This window comes from Monomorium pharaonis, chromosome 7, assembly GCF_013373865.1.
Source record: "Monomorium pharaonis isolate MP-MQ-018 chromosome 7, ASM1337386v2, whole genome shotgun sequence".
NCBI classification, from domain to species: Eukaryota; Metazoa; Arthropoda; class Insecta; order Hymenoptera; family Formicidae; genus Monomorium; species Monomorium pharaonis.
In genome coordinates this window covers 193,947-211,543 of record NC_050473.1, presented here as the reverse complement: position 1 = coordinate 211,543, position 17,597 = coordinate 193,947, and the positions used below count along the sequence as shown (strand labels likewise).

General features: G+C 39.3%; 4 protein-coding genes across 13 annotated transcripts; 2 read left to right on the top strand and 2 right to left on the bottom strand.

The window, feature by feature from the left end:
* Positions 1-227: 227 nt before the first annotated feature.
* Positions 228-3,484, bottom strand: LOC105834518 (CXXC-type zinc finger protein 1). Its single transcript, XM_012677060.3, has 6 exons — positions 3,099-3,484; positions 2,779-2,900; positions 2,610-2,700; positions 2,305-2,525; positions 1,640-2,216; positions 228-1,154 (listed from the first exon to the last, which is right to left on the bottom strand). The coding sequence occupies exons 1-6, from the start codon at positions 3,126-3,128 to the stop codon at positions 642-644; spliced, it is 1,554 nt and encodes a 517-aa protein (XP_012532514.1). The 5' UTR covers positions 3,129-3,484; the 3' UTR covers positions 228-641.
* Positions 3,485-3,609: 125 nt separating this feature from the next.
* LOC105834517 (ER degradation-enhancing alpha-mannosidase-like protein 2) lies at positions 3,610-6,101 on the bottom strand. Its single transcript, XM_012677059.3, has one exon. It carries the CDS (start codon positions 6,064-6,066, stop codon positions 3,859-3,861), a length of 2,208 nt encoding a protein of 735 aa, XP_012532513.2. The 5' UTR covers positions 6,067-6,101; the 3' UTR covers positions 3,610-3,858.
* A 319-nt stretch (positions 6,102-6,420) lies between these two features.
* On the top strand, positions 6,421-9,072 carry LOC105836578 (serine/threonine-protein phosphatase 2A regulatory subunit B'' subunit gamma). 3 transcript variants are annotated; one of them, XM_012680697.3, is made up of 7 exons: positions 6,421-6,562; positions 6,611-6,782; positions 6,898-7,028; positions 7,114-7,826; positions 7,908-8,121; positions 8,199-8,326; positions 8,405-9,072. In XM_012680697.3, exons 2-7 carry the CDS (start codon positions 6,719-6,721, stop codon positions 8,514-8,516), a joined length of 1,362 nt encoding a protein of 453 aa, XP_012536151.1. In that variant the 5' UTR covers positions 6,421-6,562; positions 6,611-6,718; the 3' UTR covers positions 8,517-9,072. The 3 variants fall into 3 exon arrangements, with proteins under 3 accessions (XP_012536151.1, XP_012536149.1, XP_012536150.1); XM_012680695.3 differs by having other exon boundaries at positions 6,424-6,562; positions 6,630-6,782; XM_012680696.3 differs by having other exon boundaries at positions 6,428-6,562; positions 6,615-6,782.
* A 325-nt stretch (positions 9,073-9,397) lies between these two features.
* LOC105836576 (anillin) lies at positions 9,398-16,899 on the top strand. 8 transcript variants are annotated; one of them, XM_036290110.1, is made up of 20 exons: positions 9,399-9,596; positions 10,248-10,339; positions 10,728-10,854; positions 11,006-11,209; positions 11,650-11,831; positions 11,912-12,088; positions 12,289-12,853; positions 12,952-13,259; positions 13,362-13,452; positions 13,529-13,764; positions 13,840-13,977; positions 14,088-14,248; positions 14,336-14,435; positions 14,500-14,737; positions 14,866-15,030; positions 15,118-15,341; positions 15,433-15,594; positions 15,688-15,910; positions 15,986-16,130; positions 16,220-16,899. In XM_036290110.1, the coding sequence occupies exons 2-20, from the start codon at positions 10,322-10,324 to the stop codon at positions 16,320-16,322; spliced, it is 3,567 nt and encodes a 1,188-aa protein (XP_036146003.1). In that variant the 5' UTR covers positions 9,399-9,596; positions 10,248-10,321; the 3' UTR covers positions 16,323-16,899. The 8 variants fall into 8 exon arrangements, with proteins under 8 accessions (XP_036146004.1, XP_036146003.1, XP_012536146.1 ...); XM_012680692.3 differs by having other exon boundaries at positions 9,399-9,601; XM_012680690.3 differs by having other exon boundaries at positions 9,399-9,601; positions 10,148-10,339.
* The last annotated feature ends 698 nt before the right edge of the window (positions 16,900-17,597 follow it).

The window sequence follows — 17,597 nt, the reverse complement described above, 5'->3', positions numbered from 1 at the left end:
TTAATTGTCGGAATGTGTGAAAATCCTGACGTCTGCATCTCGATATACTATAATGTAAATAATAACGATATTGCCGAAAAGAAATACCTTCTTTTCTCCGTCTGTTGCAAACCACTTTTTTTAAAAAGAACTCTTCGTTTTAGGCTCGATCAAGAACGCGACAAGTTCGCTTAAATGTAAGTATAATTACAACGGGCATTATGTTAATACAGAGATTTCTTTTCCACTTTTTTTTTAAATATTTTGCCAGTACGTATTTAGATTTATTAAAAAAAGATACAACTTTCAAAGTATCTATATTTATCATATGGAATTATGTTACTTTCACTATTAACAGGTACATAATATACATATATACGTACATTACATTACAGTACACGTTTACAAAGTTTATTGTATTAACTTGTCCTGAGTCCGCGATTGATCACATAGACAATTGTTAGGAAAACTAACCGTGCTGCGCGTAATCAGCTTGAAAAACGAGCAATGTAAAAGAAGTAACTTTGGATCTGTTCTGTTCAACTGTGCTTTTTAACTGAATGTATATTTACCTTCCAAAAAAATAGAAAGGAAAAAAAGATAGAAAAGTGCAGCTGAAAATTACATATCTACTAGTGATATTTGTCAAGTATAAAAGAACATTATTCCATGCATTGCTCCTTCTGATGAACACCGTATCTCCTCTGTAGCTCCTCTTCCATCGCCTGTAGTTGTTCTCTACTCTGTTCCTGCGTCATTTGTTCCATTAGCTCGTGATTATAAGTGGAGTGCAGCATTAGAGCCAATACGCCTGCACGTGTTGCCATATTCGACCGGATCTGTCTCTCCTGTTCCACGAGCTCGTCGATTTTCAACCACTGTCTCACTCTCTCCATATCAATTTCCGCACGTCGCAGCTTCTCCCACATATAGTGCTTTACGCAGCTCTTCTTGGGTGCGCGACAGAATTCCCCCGTGGCATCGAATACATTCGTGACTAACGGACAACCGCACACTTCGGTGTCACCGATCTTCGGATCCTTGCAGTGTTCGGGACAGAGTACGCGCAACCGTTTGCAGTAGGTCCTGTTCACTGGATTATAGAAATCGCAAAACATCACCTGGCCCTCGATGCGTGTCTTAAAGATTGAGCCGAACGACGCTTGCGATTCATACTGCAAAATATATGCTGAATAAGTATTTTTATTTCAAAGGAAAATTTATTCCATGGAATAAATCGACTTGTATTAACTTGTTAAATAAAATAAAAAGTAATGAAATGCGCACAATACTTTAAGTTTACATAAGTGCTAGAGATGTGCGAATCAAGATTTTGTTTACATCGAATCAAATAGTTGAAATATAACTTTTAATTAACAACATTGGATAAAATTTTAATATAGATATTAAAAATTATGTGTAAGAAAAATAATATTGATTATATAATATAAAATCATTTTAAATATGATATAAAATAAAATTATAAAATTATTAACATACATGTAATTCGTATTTAAACATCTTAGATTCGAAATTTTCAAATGGTTTAGATCACGGAGATTAAATCAAAAGATCAAATTTAAGTAAGTCTACATATCTCTATCATAAACTGACTAACAGCTACATGATTGTATATAGCACACCCTGCACTTTATAATACCTTATTGAAACATTTTTCCATATGTTTCACTGCAGTTCTCGAGTGGACCTCATGACCACACGTGATACAGTACATGCTGCTCTCTGTGTCGTCGTTGTCGTCTACTTCGGCTTGCGGGTCGATAGACGCGTGCTTCGCACGTTCGACAATACGATCTAATTCGACGTGTCTCTTCTCCAGTTCCTGTAATATCCTACGAACGTCGTGCTGCTGTTTCCTCACGGTTTCCAGAGCGCGTCTGTTATTCTGCTCCGCGATGCACGCGGTCAACGACCATTCTTGTATCCGCTGCGGCAGCACCTGGTAGATTCTACTCGCCGCCAGTTTCAGGCCGCAATCGTCCGAGCAGTACTTGCTACCAGGTCGCGACTGCTTCGTGCACGCGGGCCCGTAGCAGTGCCGCGGCGGCTCCAGATACTCGTTTCTCTCGTTACTCGAATCTCTCTTGCGCCTCTTGGTCAATTTTGTTCCCTTGTTGAGACTTTTGGAAGGTTTCAGCGGGTCGCCCAGCACACGGCAGGTTCGTTGAATACATCGGAGCTTCAGTCGCACCGAGGGCCCAAATTTCTTCAAATGCCTGTGCATACAAGGTCCAAGAGTGATCGATTCTGATAAAACTGCTTCATACAAAATGAATAACTCAAGTTTTTTTTTTTCATTTTTACCTGCAAGCGTCACACTTTCCACAATTTTCTGTACGCATACATCCTGTACATTCTCCGCAACGTTTGGACGATTTCTTTTCCATGCTAGGACCCCACGGCGCGTCATATTCGTATCGATGTCCCTTCTCCTTCTCCTTGTACTTCTTGTGCTTCCTGTCATCTTGGTCGGTTCTGCGTGGCTTGTATCGCGTTATCAACGTCGGATCTTCCTCTCGACAACGCTATGCACAGTAATTACTACATTGAATTGCATTTCGTCATTACAGCGATAAAGAAATTCAGAAAAATTCAAAAAGCTTGCTTACAACACAGAAAAATTGTTTTATATGCTTCGCGTCCTTTTCAGTTATGTTTATGCAATCACCATGGTACCACTCCTCGCACGCGTCGCATCCTCTGAAATTAAAAAATGCAAGGATTGTAATTTTGTCGCAAAGCTTAAATAATAATGTATATCCTAGTGAATTTACTCACATCATAAAGCGAGAACTGTCGGAGCTCCTGCATATGCAATAGGCTTGCCCATCCTGTTTCAATAACGTTGCGATTTTGCTCTTCCTCTCTGGCAGCATAAATTGCTTTGCTATTTCCTCTTTCTACACATAATATTTATTTTTAATCTAAGTTTTTTTTTTACAAAAAAGAGGTTAGGCGACATTTCAGCTGTTATAATTCGTGAAAAACTCGAAAAATAAATAAAACTATTGTAATTTGTTTGTACGTTTATGCAAAACTAGTAAAAATCATATTTTGTTTAATTATACAATCGCATGTATAATTTTTTAAATCCTTACCGATAAACTGTGCTGCCTTTTATCAGCCATGATTATGGTGTATCCGGAATAATATGAGAAAACTTAATATTCCTATCGGTTTGCAATATTTATATTATTTATATTACACTATTTATATGCGTTTCTCTCGTAATTACGTACAGCATGTCATTTCATGATTGTACAAAAGAACCGAACGATCAATTGTCGCCATGTTGATTGGCACTGTCGTCGATACAGTATGGTCGATAATACAGATAATATTTTAACCCTTTCAAGATGTCTACTATCTTTTTTCCCACAAAATCAAGAAATTTAAAAATTACTTCCATAAAAATGGAAATAAATTACATCTAAGATTTAAACATTAAACTTACTACTAAAGTTTTACGTTAAATTTACTTTATAAAATATAATGTAAATGTAAGATATATAAAAATATTCCTATCTTAAGAATGTTTTCATTCCCTTTTAAATTTACGCCCGAAATGAGAAAATAAAATTGCCAGTGTCAAAAGTGGACTGTCACATACATCTTGCAATATCTTATATTTATTAGAAACTATACAACAACAATTACATATCACAGGAATATATCCTAAAAGTACAACGTACGCAAGAGACACGGAAGCGCCCGTGTGGAATTCCATTTCTCGTGACAAAGACGGGGGTGCGAATCAAAAATACACTTTGAGGATCGCCACGACAGAATTCCTCTCGCCGAAACTTAGAAACTCCGTCGGAGTTTCCTTTTTCTCCACGACGGCGCGTTTTTAAAGTCCTAAAAAAATTCTCCTATGATCGACATTCGTTGTAGGAATGGTTGAGCCTGACAGGACAGAATCTGATAGTTTTGCCGCGCCGTGACATTGGTCGGATAGAGATTTCCCTGCCTGATGTTCTCCAGCATTATCTGTGGCTCGAATCTCGCCCTGGCGCCGGGGGAACCCGACGTGGCGTTTCGCCCTCGCGCGCCCCTCTCGGTCGTCATTCCGCTGCCGGGGTTGCTGGAGTATTGTCCGTTCCCCGACAGCATCGGGGACTCGATGAAACCCCCACTGTCGGGACCGCCGTGGTCGCTGTCGTCGGCCTTGTAGATCGTCATCGACGAGGGCACGAGGACCTGTGATCGGTCGCTCGGGGACATCGCGCTCTGATTCGACCCGGTCTCCGCATCTTCCTCGACCCTCGCATTCTTTTCCTCCTGCTCGATGGAATCCGTCGTGGTAGTCGTCGCCGTCGTCGTCGTCGTCATCGTTGTCGTCATCGTTGTTGTCATCGTCGGCGAGTCCGTCGAGGCGTTTGGCGTCGAGGCGCTCTCGTTGAAGGCGTCCTTCTTCTCGCCCGCGAAATGCCTAATCTCAGACAACTTCGCTATCGTGATCGGTAGCACGTTATCAGAATGACCCTTGTCGGCGGCGTCTTTTTCACGATAAGGCTCGTTCGGCGAGATGTTGTCCGTAATCGGCGACGGGTTCTGCATCGGGAGAAACCTCTTCAGAATCGGCCTCTTGTCCGGGAAGATCTCCTGCGCCGGATGACAGCAGTAGAGAGCACCGGGATCGATCGGGTGAGCCTCGGTGTTGAAGATATACCCACCGGCGTCCACCACGCACTGGCCCCATTGAGTGTCGATTATCTCGCCCTCGGAGCCGGTGTTGTGGATGAAGTTGTCGGTGTCGAAGAGTAGATACAGGTACTTGGTGGTCTCCGCGAGAAAGAAGGACTCCATGCGGTCCGCCTTGCGGTGGTCCCGGACGTCATTGATGGTCGCGTAGCCGCAGGTGGTCCTGGCGCTGTGCTGCAAGCTTCTGAGAATGTCCACCCCCACCTGAATCAGATACGGATCCCTGGTCGCCCTGTAAAGATACATGACGGACTCGATGAGCTCCGGCCTCAACGGGTAGCCCTCCCTGTTGGTGCCCGCCTCGGCCTGCGGTATGTTGTAGAACTCTGGGGTGAAGCCAAACTGCTTCCACACGCGGTGGTAGTTGTGTAGGCACTTCATCGCGTCGTCGATCTCGCCAAAGAGGCTCAGCACTCCGGGCCAGTACGCGTCCAGGGACTGAAAGACGGGGAGGGTCACCTGACCCTTGGTCATCGAGACCCACAGGTACCAGTCCTCGCGGCGGATATACTTCTCTATCGCCTGCCTGTGCTCCTGGAATATCGAGGCCAACAAAGGATCCTGAAACAGCAAAGTGCCCTTCGCCAGGTACTCGAAGTACGAGTCCACGCCGGCGCCTATCCCGGAATCCTGTGCGGTCCAGTGGCCGGTCAGAACGTCAATGTGATTGCCGACTAGGCCGATATTGGATTTGTAGTAGTGGAGCGCCTTTATGGCGTTCATAGCCACCTCCTCGTACAGCGGGTCGCCGGTCAGTCGGGAGAGGGTGCCGAACTCGAGCAGGAACGTCCCGATGCCGGCGGTGCAGGTGATGCTGGTCTCGCCCTCCGGCACGCCGTACTTGAGATTGACCGTGCCGTACGGCATCCCGGTGGGCGTGTCGAACGCGGCGATCAGCCGCTTGGCCATGTCCTCGGCGAGGCGCAGCAGCGGGCCATTGCAGGGCCAGCCGGGCTCGAGTTTGACGCCGGCTCGGCGCGACAGCAGGTGGGCGCTCAGCAGCCCGCCGACAACCCGGATGTTCGTCTCGAACACCGACACGTTGATGTTCGCCTCGAAGTTGGCCCGCGCGCCGATCAGCTCGGCGACCCGGCGGAACTCGGAGTAGTTGCCCATCACCGCGAGCGTGTCCAGGGCGTCGATCAGCGTCAGGGAGAAGCTGCCCCAGGTGTCGAAGCCGTCGCAGCTCAACGAACGCAGTTCGTCGTACGGGTAGGCGTGCATCAGATAGCCGGTATAAGCGTAATCGAACATGGACCGTACCTCCTCCCGCAGGCTGATCAGCTCCCGCCTCCCGTACTCCCGGAATCCACTGACCAGGATCAGGAAGCCGAAAAGCGAGCCCGCTCTAAAAAGAATCATCTCTCTCTCTCTCTCTCTCTCTAGCTCTCTTTTTTTCACTCGACCCGTCACCGACTCCGTTGTTTATCCGTCATCACTGTACGTCGTCGTGCTCTCCGTCGACGTTACGCCGCGACGCTACGACGGGTTGCTCCCCGAGGTGAGCCTCGAGCGCCCTGCGCTCGCCACGTAGCCAAAACAATCCCGCCGCCGCCACCGCCGTCGCTGCTTGCCGTAAACATCGCGTTGCTTCGTTGATCCGCGCGACGTCACCCTAACCTGTACGTCACCTCCTCATCCCAACGTACCGGAGCTGTGAACGTACGCGCGCGCGCGCCCGCGCGATGTAAATCGGTTTCTCGTATCCCGCAATCCCGCGATTCGTTTCCCGAGAGAAGGACGAACTGTCGGTCACTGGTGCGCGACGTTCAAAACCGAATCGGAATCTCCGCGGCTTCCAGCTGATCCCAACATTCCCGAAGCGACATAACCAAAGTGATCGATCGCACCATCGAAGGTATGTCAATTTAAGCGATTTTTGTGCGAAATACAATGGAAAAAAAAGACAGTTTTTACATGTGAAGGTGTGCGAGATAACTCAACGGCTCTGGAAAAACACTCTTTGGGAAAGGAAAGTGCAAGCACGTGGGATCGGGAGGCTTTCGCGTACATCATGGACGTTCGCGAGGACATGGAGTTAGAGACGCTGCTGCGGAACCACGTTGTAGCAAAGAAATGTACGTAAGCATTGTATTTCTTTGAAAAGTACGAGATGTGTAGAGACGCGCGATAAAACACAACAAAACACTATTGTACTTGTTATTTGCTTCATGTCAAGATGTGCTGTTGCAGCGGGCGAGAGCTCTCAGGAGGATGAGGAGAAGAAGGAAGACGAATATTTTCAGAAGATGTATCAGCACTGGAAGGGCGTGAAGACCAAGGATGACACCACTTACAAAGTCATACCAAAATTCTATTTTAAGGTACTACTTATGTTCTGACCGTACTTGAACTTTAGTAAATTGAGATGTATTTCCTATTATAATATATCATAATACCGTGTCTTAGTTACCGAAAGAGGATGAGATTCTACCGCAAAAACTGCGCGAAGAAACGCGTGCATTATTCTTGCAAAGGCGCTCCCGACAATTGCTTGACAACAACGAATTAAAGGCACTTTGGATCTTATTGGATAAACATCACAGTCCACCTTTATCGGGGGATGAACAGTTGATCAATTATGAGGATTTTAAGAAAGTGGGCAAACTGGCAGGAGCAAAGTGCAGTCCATACTTTACCGCGGTTGTTTTCGCCAAGCTGCAACAGGGAGACCCACATGGCAGAATCAGTTTTATGGCTCTGTTCAATTATGTCATGCGAAAAGTATGGCTGCATCAAACAAGAATTGGGCTCTCCCTGTATGACATCACGGGGCAGGGTTATCTTAGGGAATCAGATTTGGAAAATTACATCCTGGAACTGATACCCACGCTACCGCAACTTGAGGGTCTAGAAAAGTCTTTTCATTCGTTTTACGTGTGCACGGCAGTTAGAAAGTTCTTGTTCTTCTTGGACCCGCTTCGCACCGGAAGAGTTCGTATTCAGGATATTTTAGCGTGTAGTTTTCTAGATGATCTTCTAGAATTGAGAGACGAGGATTTGCCAAAGGATTTACAGGAGGCCAACTGGTTCTCCGCGCCTTCGGCGCTTAAAGTCTATGGCCAATACCTCAATTTAGATAGAGATCACAATGGAATGCTGAACAAAGAGGAACTCGCTGGGTAATAAATAGTAAAACTGAATATATAACATGTATATTATTAACATGTAAAATCAAAGAAATCATTTTTTTCTGTTAATAGATATGGCACTGGTACTCTTACCGGCGTCTTCCTCGATCGCATCTTTCAGGAGTGTCTGACTTACGAAGGTGAGATGGATTACAAAACGTATCTGGATTTCGTTTTGGCATTAGAGAATCGGCACGAACCGCAGAGCCTTCACTACCTCTTTCGAATTCTCGATATCAACAATCGCGGTTACTTGGATACTTTTTGCCTCAACTATTTTTTTAGGGTATATATATATATTAATATTTTTCTTGTACTCACTAAAGTATATATTTTTTTAATCAAAAAGTATTTACTTTGCAGGCTATACAAGAACAGATGACGATGCATGGCCAAGAACCTGTTAGTTTTGAAGATGTGAAGGACGAGATATTTGACATGGTGAAGCCAGCAGATCCGTGCAAAATTACGCTGCAAGATTTACTGTCTTGGTAAGAAGGTCTTTGTGATATAATACATTATGAAGGTATAAATATATATAATAAACTTAAACGTTCTGATTGTAATAGCGGTCAAGGCGACACGATGGTCAGTATTTTGATCGAGTTCCACGGCTTTTGGGCGTACGAAAATCGCGAAGCTATGGCGGCTGATAATGGCGATGAGTCATCCCATGTATGACGAAGTACTTCCCATCCCAGAATACGAGATAAACGTCCCACCGGAATAAATAGTGGGCGACTGGACGTCAACACTTAACGTGTTTAATAATGTGATAATGTGATGACTTGTAATAAAACTTTTGTAATTCATGTGTGCCAGAAGTGGCAGTCACCGCTGTATGTATAATTTTAGAATTAATATATTCTATGTTTGTATTTTTTTTATAAAACTTCCTAATTTCGTTGCCACAAATGCCTAGACTAAGACATTTTAGCTATTGTATGATATTGTACTTGTCAATTTACTCCTGATTCGACAACACGACCTTTTCGCTCCGCAATAGTTCCACGATAATATGAACGATTATCGCGATAAAATTTAAATTTTTTAATTCATAATTCGTACCGTACGAAGTATTGTTCCATGGACCAATCACGTGACGTGATTTTAAATCGTGGGGTCGCACAGTCGCGTCAGTAGCGTACTGTTAATTGTAATTGAAGGGCTGTGCTTTAGGGCCCCAAATTTAAGAGACTTGTTAAATAAAAGAATATAAATTTTTTTCTAGTAAAAAGTTCGGAGCTTCAATCTTTGAAAATTCGATTAGTATATACATTATCCTTTCCATTCTATTTTAACTATTAAAATTCGAAATATGAAATATTTTTAATTTTTTTATTTAACAATTGTGACAGCTCAATAGCTTTACGTATGAACCGAAATTCGCTCCTTTCTTTTTCTAACAATTATACTTATCAAAGAGTTATAATCTTTTTCTTTAAAATTATAGAAAGTTTTGATTTATTATGTAGCATTAAAATAAATTTCTTTAATAATCAAAACTATGTATTTGCAGAAATTAAAATAGTACAGATTTCTATTTTAAATTTCTTTTTTCGTGCACGGAAAAGTAAAATAAAAAGGGGATGTTTTAATTGCTTCGTATTTAACGGAGCAAGGGGATAATTGTGGCTACGTCACTGCGACGCAGTCTCTTGCTTTCGCGTCTCTTCTCGCATCGTTCTCGATACGTCGGTGTATACAGCACGGAGCCTGACATTCGTAATTCGATCTCGTCGGAACTCGTACACAAAACGCGTAAGGTTTGTTATCGTTACCCGACTTCGAAGGACGTACACCTCGCGATATCATCCATTCGCTTTCTGCACCTCCCTCTCCCTGCACATCCCCCTTCCCCTTCCTTCTCTAAAGGTACACAAACCTTCGGACCTTCGCTTTGTCTAAACGCGCAGAAGAAACGTAAATAACGTAAGTATCAACCGAACGAATCTCGAGAGACACGGGCGAGAGAGGGAAGGAAAAAACTCGAGCGGAGCACAGTTCGCGCTCCTAAAGCGCTTTGTGTTAGCTCGAAGTGAAAGGCCTGCGTTTGGCGCGCATTTTTCGACGCGCGTTTACGCGTTTGCGTGATATCAGTCGCGATATGTTGCGGGGAGGTGGGGGGGAGAATCGACGAGGAACTGTCACATTCCGCCCGCGCCCCGCGGCCGTTTGCCATCTCGGGATCACGCGCTCTTCCTCTTCCCCTCGCCGCCCGTGCGTTCGTCCGTCCTCCCCACTCTTTGTCAGTATGGCGCCCGCGTTCAAATTCAACGGTCGGAAGTAAGGATACTCCCGTTGCGTTGCAGAACGTTAAGGGTCCGCGGTCCGCGCATTCGTTCGCTGTCTTTTGCCAAGGGTAGTGTCTTTTCCGGCTACGCGTCGTTAGCGGTGGCGATTTCTTTTTAGTGAGGAAATCTTCGAACGAGAGCTAGAGAAAGTCGTTGCAGCCGTTGTCGTTCGTAGGGTATACGCCAGGAACAATGGAGCCCTTCATTCAGGTAGGGATTCAGATTCCTTTTTTTGCTTTTACCTCCTCGCGATATGGCGTATAATGCTAGCACGTACCGTGACGTAGTTATAATTCACGGGCTCTATTCACATACATATGCGATTTGTGTGCTAATCTAAACGTTTCTTTCCGCTCTACTATTTATTTATTTATTTTGTAATATTGCTTTCGAGAAAGACAACGTAAGATTAATCGGAGTCTCTGTTTATTGCGAGATATTTTATAATTAATGTTTAAATGTTTTAACATTAAAATGTTTGCCCAATGGTGTTACAACAAAACTTAATGTCATATGGCACACACAAGCGATTTTGTATTATAAATTATTATTTTTTTTGTTATATTATGCTCTAACATACACTGGTATTGGTAAACAGCGCATGTTGGAGCGTGCTCAGGCAAGGAGAGAGAAATTGGACGAGCAGTTGTCAAATGCAGGACATGATGTTAAAAGGAGACGGAGCCCTTTGAAGAATGCAAATGCTTTGTTACAACAAGCCACAGGTAATCCCAAACGAAATTATTTCATAAACTTTTATGAAATTTTAATAGTTGCAAAATTTCAAAGTATTTAAAATAAATTACATGGTTTAAAATCGGTAGTTTATTATTATTATTTTTTGTTTGTTAAGAAGAAATGTATTTTATTCAACAGCAACAAATGAAAATTTAGTCAAAAAATCGCCAGTTAAAGCAGCTGCAGTTAGCGCAAGTCCTGTCAAATCTCCTCGCAAATCTCCAGTATCTAAAAATCTTGTGTCTGAAAATGTACAAAACAATAAGGAGAACGGTGAATCTTACAATGTTGAAACTTATAATGTGCGATCTAAGCTGCATAGACTTGGAAAATTATATTCTGGTGAGTAGCATATTAAAAAACAAAGTTAATGCATTAAATATTATGGTGAAAATTTGATCTTTTTTGAAGTAAATTAAACTCCTTAAAATATCAGTTCTGAATGTGTCCAAATGGTTTACTCCCACACATTTACACTGGGGACTCCCACACAAATTGCCTCAAAACTTGTTTCTAACACTGATACACGAGTGTGTTTATACCCAATACACACAGCATACATAGTATGCACAATTATATTTCTATGCTTTATGTTTACAATCTCTTTTGAAAAATCACATAATTTGTAGTAAAAGAATTTTATTATTGCAATAAAATTTTTTATAAGACTATAAAATATATTTAAAAATTTTTTAAGATATATTTAAATTTATATTTATTTAAAAAATGATTTTGAATATCCATGACTAACAGAAATCATTAATACATAACTTCTTTTACAGATGATAATCTTGAATTAAGTTCACCCATACATAGGACTGAAGAAAAATTTACTGCTGAAGAAAGTAATGAGGATCATAAACCAGTCAGGAGAGGTGCTAGACTTGAAAGATTAGCAGGTTTAGCTTCGAAGATTAATAATTGGGAGGATGATTTATCTCATCCAACATTAACTAATTCTAAGGTATTTTGTAATAAGTTTTTTATTTTGATAAACTAATACATTAAATAATTATCCGATATATATGCACAATTGTTTTATAGCTTGGAAGTAGCAAAGCAGAAAAAATACAGGCAAAGTTTAATGAACAAGTTAAAAGTGGATTAGAGTCACAACCAAGCACAAGTGGAATTAACAAATGGGTTACCAATGGAAGAAAAAGTAAAGATTCAAGTCCAATTAAACAATTAAAATTAGATAAAACCGTACTAGAAAACTTGGTAATGTATATTTTAATTTTATCCTTAAAATAGAAAAGACTAAAGCTTCGTAAAATTTTTCATATTGCATTACTTGTATAAAGTATATTAAATTTTTTTAATACTACTATTACATTTTTGTTCTCCTGCACTTTTGCATCACTAAAAGAAAAGAAGTAACAGTTGAACGATTATATTTGGATAGCTAAAAATATTTACAGGAGGCACAAGGCTTTAGTCGTACGAAAAGCAATTCTCGTCTTGTGTATGACTATAAGCATTGTTCTCAGGAATCAAACACTGTTGCAAGCCGTTCATCGCCTAACAAGTTTATAAGCACTGCTCGTCAGCAGGCGGAAAAGAAACAAATTACGCCTGTTAAGTATGACGGTTCACCGAGAAGCAAGAAAACGGAAAGTGATGCTAGTGTGACTGCAAGTCCGGTTAACTCTTCTAAAAGCAACGATAGTAAAGTTTTGAATACTTCTGAAAATGTTAAAAGCGCGAACACTACTAGCAGTTCTCGATTACCGTCGAGAACTCTGTTTAACGGCTCTCCAAAGACTTTCGTCCAACCATCAGGTTCGGTGTTGGAAAAAGCGTCAATGTTTGAAGCTAAACATACAGAAACAAAGGCGAAAGATCCCGCTCAAATGTCGCTTGCCGAAAGAATGGCGCTTTTCGAACGAAATAAAGGAGAAGCGTTGATACCCAAGGCGCCGCTCACAATGTCGATACCGCCTAAAAAATTACAGGAAAAGGACAAGCAGTTAGGATCTCATTTTGGTACACATAACTTTTAATTTTTTAAATATTTGTCTTCGCATTTATATTCTTTAATTTCAAATAATCTAACAATAATATAATAATATTTTATCCTTTAGAGTCATCTCCAATAAACAATCGAAATGCCGATGTCCAGAGTAGAACAGTTCTTGAACAACGTGCGATATTCGAGCAAGGCAACAATAAACATAAAGTAGAAGAAATGGAGAATCATATTTTACAAGCTACTTATGCCGAGAGACAACGTGAATTGACCATGCTACGCTCACGGTTTAATGCCAATAAAGAGGTTGCTCGTACCGCCGCTGGATCTTGTGTTCGAACGAGCGAAAGCAGCGAAGGGGGTGGTAAAGCTTCATCGCCAAAAAATTCGCCCATTTGTCCAGTAAAACCAACTCCTGCTCCAGTAAGATTAAGTTATTTTACATAGGAGTCACATGATTTTTTAAATCGTAATATGAAACGGTAATAAATATGTATCTAATAATAATATATTTTTTAAATGTAGGATCATATTGCTCCGCCTCCGCCGCCGCCGCCACTACCCCAACCAGAAATCATATCGTATCATAGTAAATCTTCTTCAGTGAAAAGACAAGGTGCATAAAAAGAGCATTTTTCTTTCATGTTTCTTCCATTATAATATTTAACGGCGAATTTTTTCTCTTTTTTTAGTCGTCGGAAGTCCACCCAAGGTTCAACATTTAAATGCAACATCCGACATCAAACGTATTCGCGTGTGTCCTCCAAAATCGGGATCCCTTTATCCAAATCTATCCGAGATTGAAATTACAGAAAGCGAGAGTGATACAGAATACACTGGCAACAGCAGCGAAGCTGTAACAGCTACTATCGATGAAAAAACTGAAACGGAAACTGAGACAACCTCTGAAGCCGATTATTATGTTCGAGTAAATTAAATTAAAAAACTGACATATATGTACATAGACATATGCAAAGAAATAATTTATTTTTTAATTTTTTAGCATGATGAAGCTGATCAGGAAACTGAAAGTGATCAAGAAAGCGAACAAAATTCATCTTTTGGGCGTATGAGTTTTGGACGCAGTATTTTGCATGCGCTCGATCAACGTTCGATGTTTATCAAGGAAACAAACAAAAAGGTATGTAGTTAATGTCAATGCAATATTACAGATATTATTGTACATTATTATACATTATAAATGTACATCTATTTTATGCTTTTAAAAAAATATTTTTTTTATGATTACAGAGATGCATAGAGCCAAATCCAGACAGCACAACAACAGATATTTCAATACTTGATGATTTGGATGAAATTCTTGATGAAGAATTAGATAATGACGTGAAAGAGGGTCCAACACCACCTAAAATAAATAAAGGATGCGAATATCTGCCGTACAATAGTTCCAAGTATGATTAATCGTATATTGTGATTTCTTTAAAAATTTTTCTTGCTCTTAGAAACTATTTTTCGAAACTGTTATCTTAATTTTGCAGATATCGTTCGCCTTTGAAAGATTTAGATAAAATAGAGGATGGTAACAAGCGCATACCCTTGGTACGCACTGTTAGTGCTTATAGACGACAACAATCTCAAGTAAGTTGTTCAATGTTTTCAATTGATGTGGAAAAAGAACTATAACGTTATTATATAATTTTAGTTGGCTAAGACTAATTCAACAAGACATGAAATGGAATCAAGTCCAATTTCTGGTGCAGAGAAACACGAAGACGAATCCATATTGGTTGAGAATAAAGTGAAAAGATTATTAGACGAAATTAGGACGCAACAGAAAAAGATAGAGGAAGCTAGCAAAGCATTAAATTTATGTCATGCTACGATCGAGTTTAACGGCTCTACTGAGCACGTTGGAGGCGAATGGGCTCTACTCGTTGCTAGTAAATAAATTTTTATTTTTATATGAATTTTGCGCATGAGTTAGATGTTAGTGAAATTAAATACAATGTCAAAACACAATATTTAAATGTTGTTACAAAATGTAGAAAATGTTTCTTTTTTTATTTAGCGCACAAACGTCAAGCTGCATTAAATGAAGTGCAAAGGCTGAAACGAGAAGGCACACTCAGACCTGTTAAGGCAGGCTCACCAGAAATGCAAGAGAGTGGGTCATTATCTATTTCTGCTATTACATTACCACTAAGGCAAGAATATTTCCGAAACATGGGTATGAGTAAGTATAATGTAGTCAAGTTGTACGTTACTTTTTTATGCAAAATACAAAATTGTATTTAAAATAATTTTGTACATTGTGTTGTAGATACATATCTTCATTGCGTCTGCTTGATGTATTACTTAGGAGAAGTAGTCGCTACCCAAGCAGCAACTGCTGATCCAGGCGATTCGTGTATTCGTTTTAGTTCAATGTTGAAGCTTGAAAATTTGCACAATGATTTCAAAATTCTTGTTGAAGTATACACCTTCCAGACGCAACCGAAATATTTGCCACATGAAAAGAAATATCATATTAGTCACAATGTAAAAGTAAGTTTAGAAGCAGAATCTTCCTTATTTGTTTTAATCCTAAAATAAAGTACACAATAACGATTAGATTTAATGTTAAATCCATTTGTAGGCAGTCAATAAGACACCAAAGAAAAAGAATCAGTTTGTAATGCCGGATATACAGAGCCCAGCAGGTCCAAACGCAATCAGATCACCTGCTTTCGAATTATCTGGGACTGCGATCATTACTCTCAACGATATAAATCGCGAGCAATTTACTCTGCTTTGTGAGGTATGTATAGTAATTCTTTAACATGACAGATTTTCATATGCATGTATAAGTAATGTATATTTTTCTCATACTCAACGCGCATCTTTCGTTTAGATGTCGTCACACTCTCCTCTAGAAGGACGTCTACGAATGCATATATCGCGTGAGCTTTCGATTTCAGTCGAACATCGCGGATTTTTGACGATTTTCGAGGATATTACAAATTTGGGTGCTTGGCGCCGAAGATGGTGCTGGCTTAAAGACGCGAAACTTTATTATTGGATACATCCTGAGGACGAACACAAGAAAAGTCCAATAGAACTGCTGGATTTGGAGGGTAACTTCTAAACTTTATTATATAATTTCTATATATTACTTTTACACAAATATTGATTTAATATTGCGACTGCAGCTGTAATTACAAGGAATATACAATTTATAAATCGAGAAAAATACGCTCGTCCTTTCACATTTTTGCTCGAAGTATCGAGACCCGCGCAATCTGGTGACGCTAATAATCTCATTATGAAGACAGATGGAAAAAATACCATAATAGAGTATGTATTTTTGCTTTCTAGTTTTGTCATTAATATAAAATGTGTGTGTATATTTGAGTTAAAATGCAATTTTTTTAATTCCGTTGTAGGCACTTTTTATTAGCTGATACGAAAGAAGAAGGATTGCAATGGATGTCAAAATTGAATAAAACTCTAAGCTTAATCAGAGCTTGGAAACCGGGTAGAAATTAGTTTACAAAGCTTAAATCATTTTTAAATCGGTTAATTTCAAGAAACGTATCCATATACGTTCGATTTGTGATAGGAGAATTCGGAATAGGATAAAATACTTGATCTAAAATTAATAAAAGCAAAGAAAAATCTATTTCGCTTTATTAAAATATATGCTACTTGCATCTAACCGACATATTTAAATGATGACATATATTGTAAGACGAGACTATTTGATATAAACAATGCAAGTATTCATATATGAGAAAGTAGCGAATGTACTACGTGTGGCGTTCAAATTTCATCAGATATGTCTGATTTTATTAGTGTTACAAATTATAATTAATTATTTTGTAGCATAAATATTCCAGTGAACTAATTGAATTTTTAATCGTGGACGCAATCTATATAATATTTCATTAAACTTTAAGTCATTTTTTCAAAATTAAAATTGCAAGTTTTCATGAAGTTACCCGTTCACAATACCTTTGCTGAAATATTTAATATATGTGGGTATATATATTAAATATTCGGTACAAATCCTCGCATCTTCTGGAACTGTGCAGTCTATAATTTACAAGAAAAGGAGTAATAATACTTTTTGCATCAACTTTTGGCTGTCTTAATTTTTTCCGATATTGATTAATCGTACAGCCGTATAATACTAAAGTTTGCATATCACGTTTAATCACAATGAATTTCTTAGATACTTGATCAGTAATCTAGTATATGTGTTTACCAAATAGATATATAAATTTCAATGCTGGATATTATTTTAAGAAATTGTATATAAGCTAATAGAAATTAGTATTTACTAATGTATGTACTAATATAAGAGATATTTATATATGTAAAATTACGAGCCTATACATTAATATTACCAATAATATTAATATTAATAATTATATTATGTGTATACTCTAATTCATAATTATTATTACATTAAATTTGATGTGCTAACTGATTTTTTTAACGTAAGTATAAACTAATATTTCATGTTTTTTTATAATAAATTATATCTGTTTTTGTATCGCAAAAAAAGAAACTATTTTCTTATCCCATAACCCATTGTAAACGATTTATAAATCATGTTATGATTTTGATATGCGTATTTTTTTATATCAATACGTATTTTAATATATACGATTTTTTCGAATATCCTTTGTATATAAAATACATAAAAATACATAGCATATAAAATTATTAAAGAGAATTCTGCCTGAATTTTGACATGGCTTATAAATCGTCTAGTGAGATTAATTATTATATATAATTTAAAGACTTAATAATGTATAT

What these genes read in the sequence shown, in the direction of transcription:
- LOC105834517 (XM_012677059.3), bottom strand. Translation starts at nt 6,066, where the DNA reads ATGATTCTTTTTAGAGCGGGCTCGCTTTTCGGCTTCCTGATCCTGGTC.
- LOC105836576 (XM_036290110.1), top strand. An exon ending in AAGCCGATTATTATGTTCGA is followed by an intron (nt 13,765 to 13,839) that starts GTAAATTAAATT and finishes TTAATTTTTTAG; the next exon opens with CATGATGAAGCTGATCAGGA. An exon ending in AATTTACTCTGCTTTGTGAG is followed by an intron (nt 15,595 to 15,687) that starts GTATGTATAGTA and finishes TCTTTCGTTTAG; the next exon opens with ATGTCGTCACACTCTCCTCT.
- LOC105836578 (XM_012680697.3), top strand. Translation starts at nt 6,719, where the DNA reads ATGGACGTTCGCGAGGACATGGAGTTAGAGACGCTGCTGCGGAACCAC. An exon ending in TACCAAAATTCTATTTTAAG is followed by an intron (nt 7,029 to 7,113) that starts GTACTACTTATG and finishes ACCGTGTCTTAG; the next exon opens with TTACCGAAAGAGGATGAGAT. An exon ending in GCCTCAACTATTTTTTTAGG is followed by an intron (nt 8,122 to 8,198) that starts GTATATATATAT and finishes TTTACTTTGCAG; the next exon opens with GCTATACAAGAACAGATGAC.
- LOC105834518 (XM_012677060.3), bottom strand. Translation starts at nt 3,128, where the DNA reads ATGGCTGATAAAAGGCAGCACAGTTTATCG. An exon ending in GACAGTTCTCGCTTTATGAT is followed by an intron (nt 2,701 to 2,778) that starts GTGAGTAAATTC and finishes TTTTAATTTCAG; the next exon opens with AGGATGCGACGCGTGCGAGG. An exon ending in TGGAAAAATGTTTCAATAAG is followed by an intron (nt 1,155 to 1,639) that starts GTATTATAAAGT and finishes TATATTTTGCAG; the next exon opens with TATGAATCGCAAGCGTCGTT.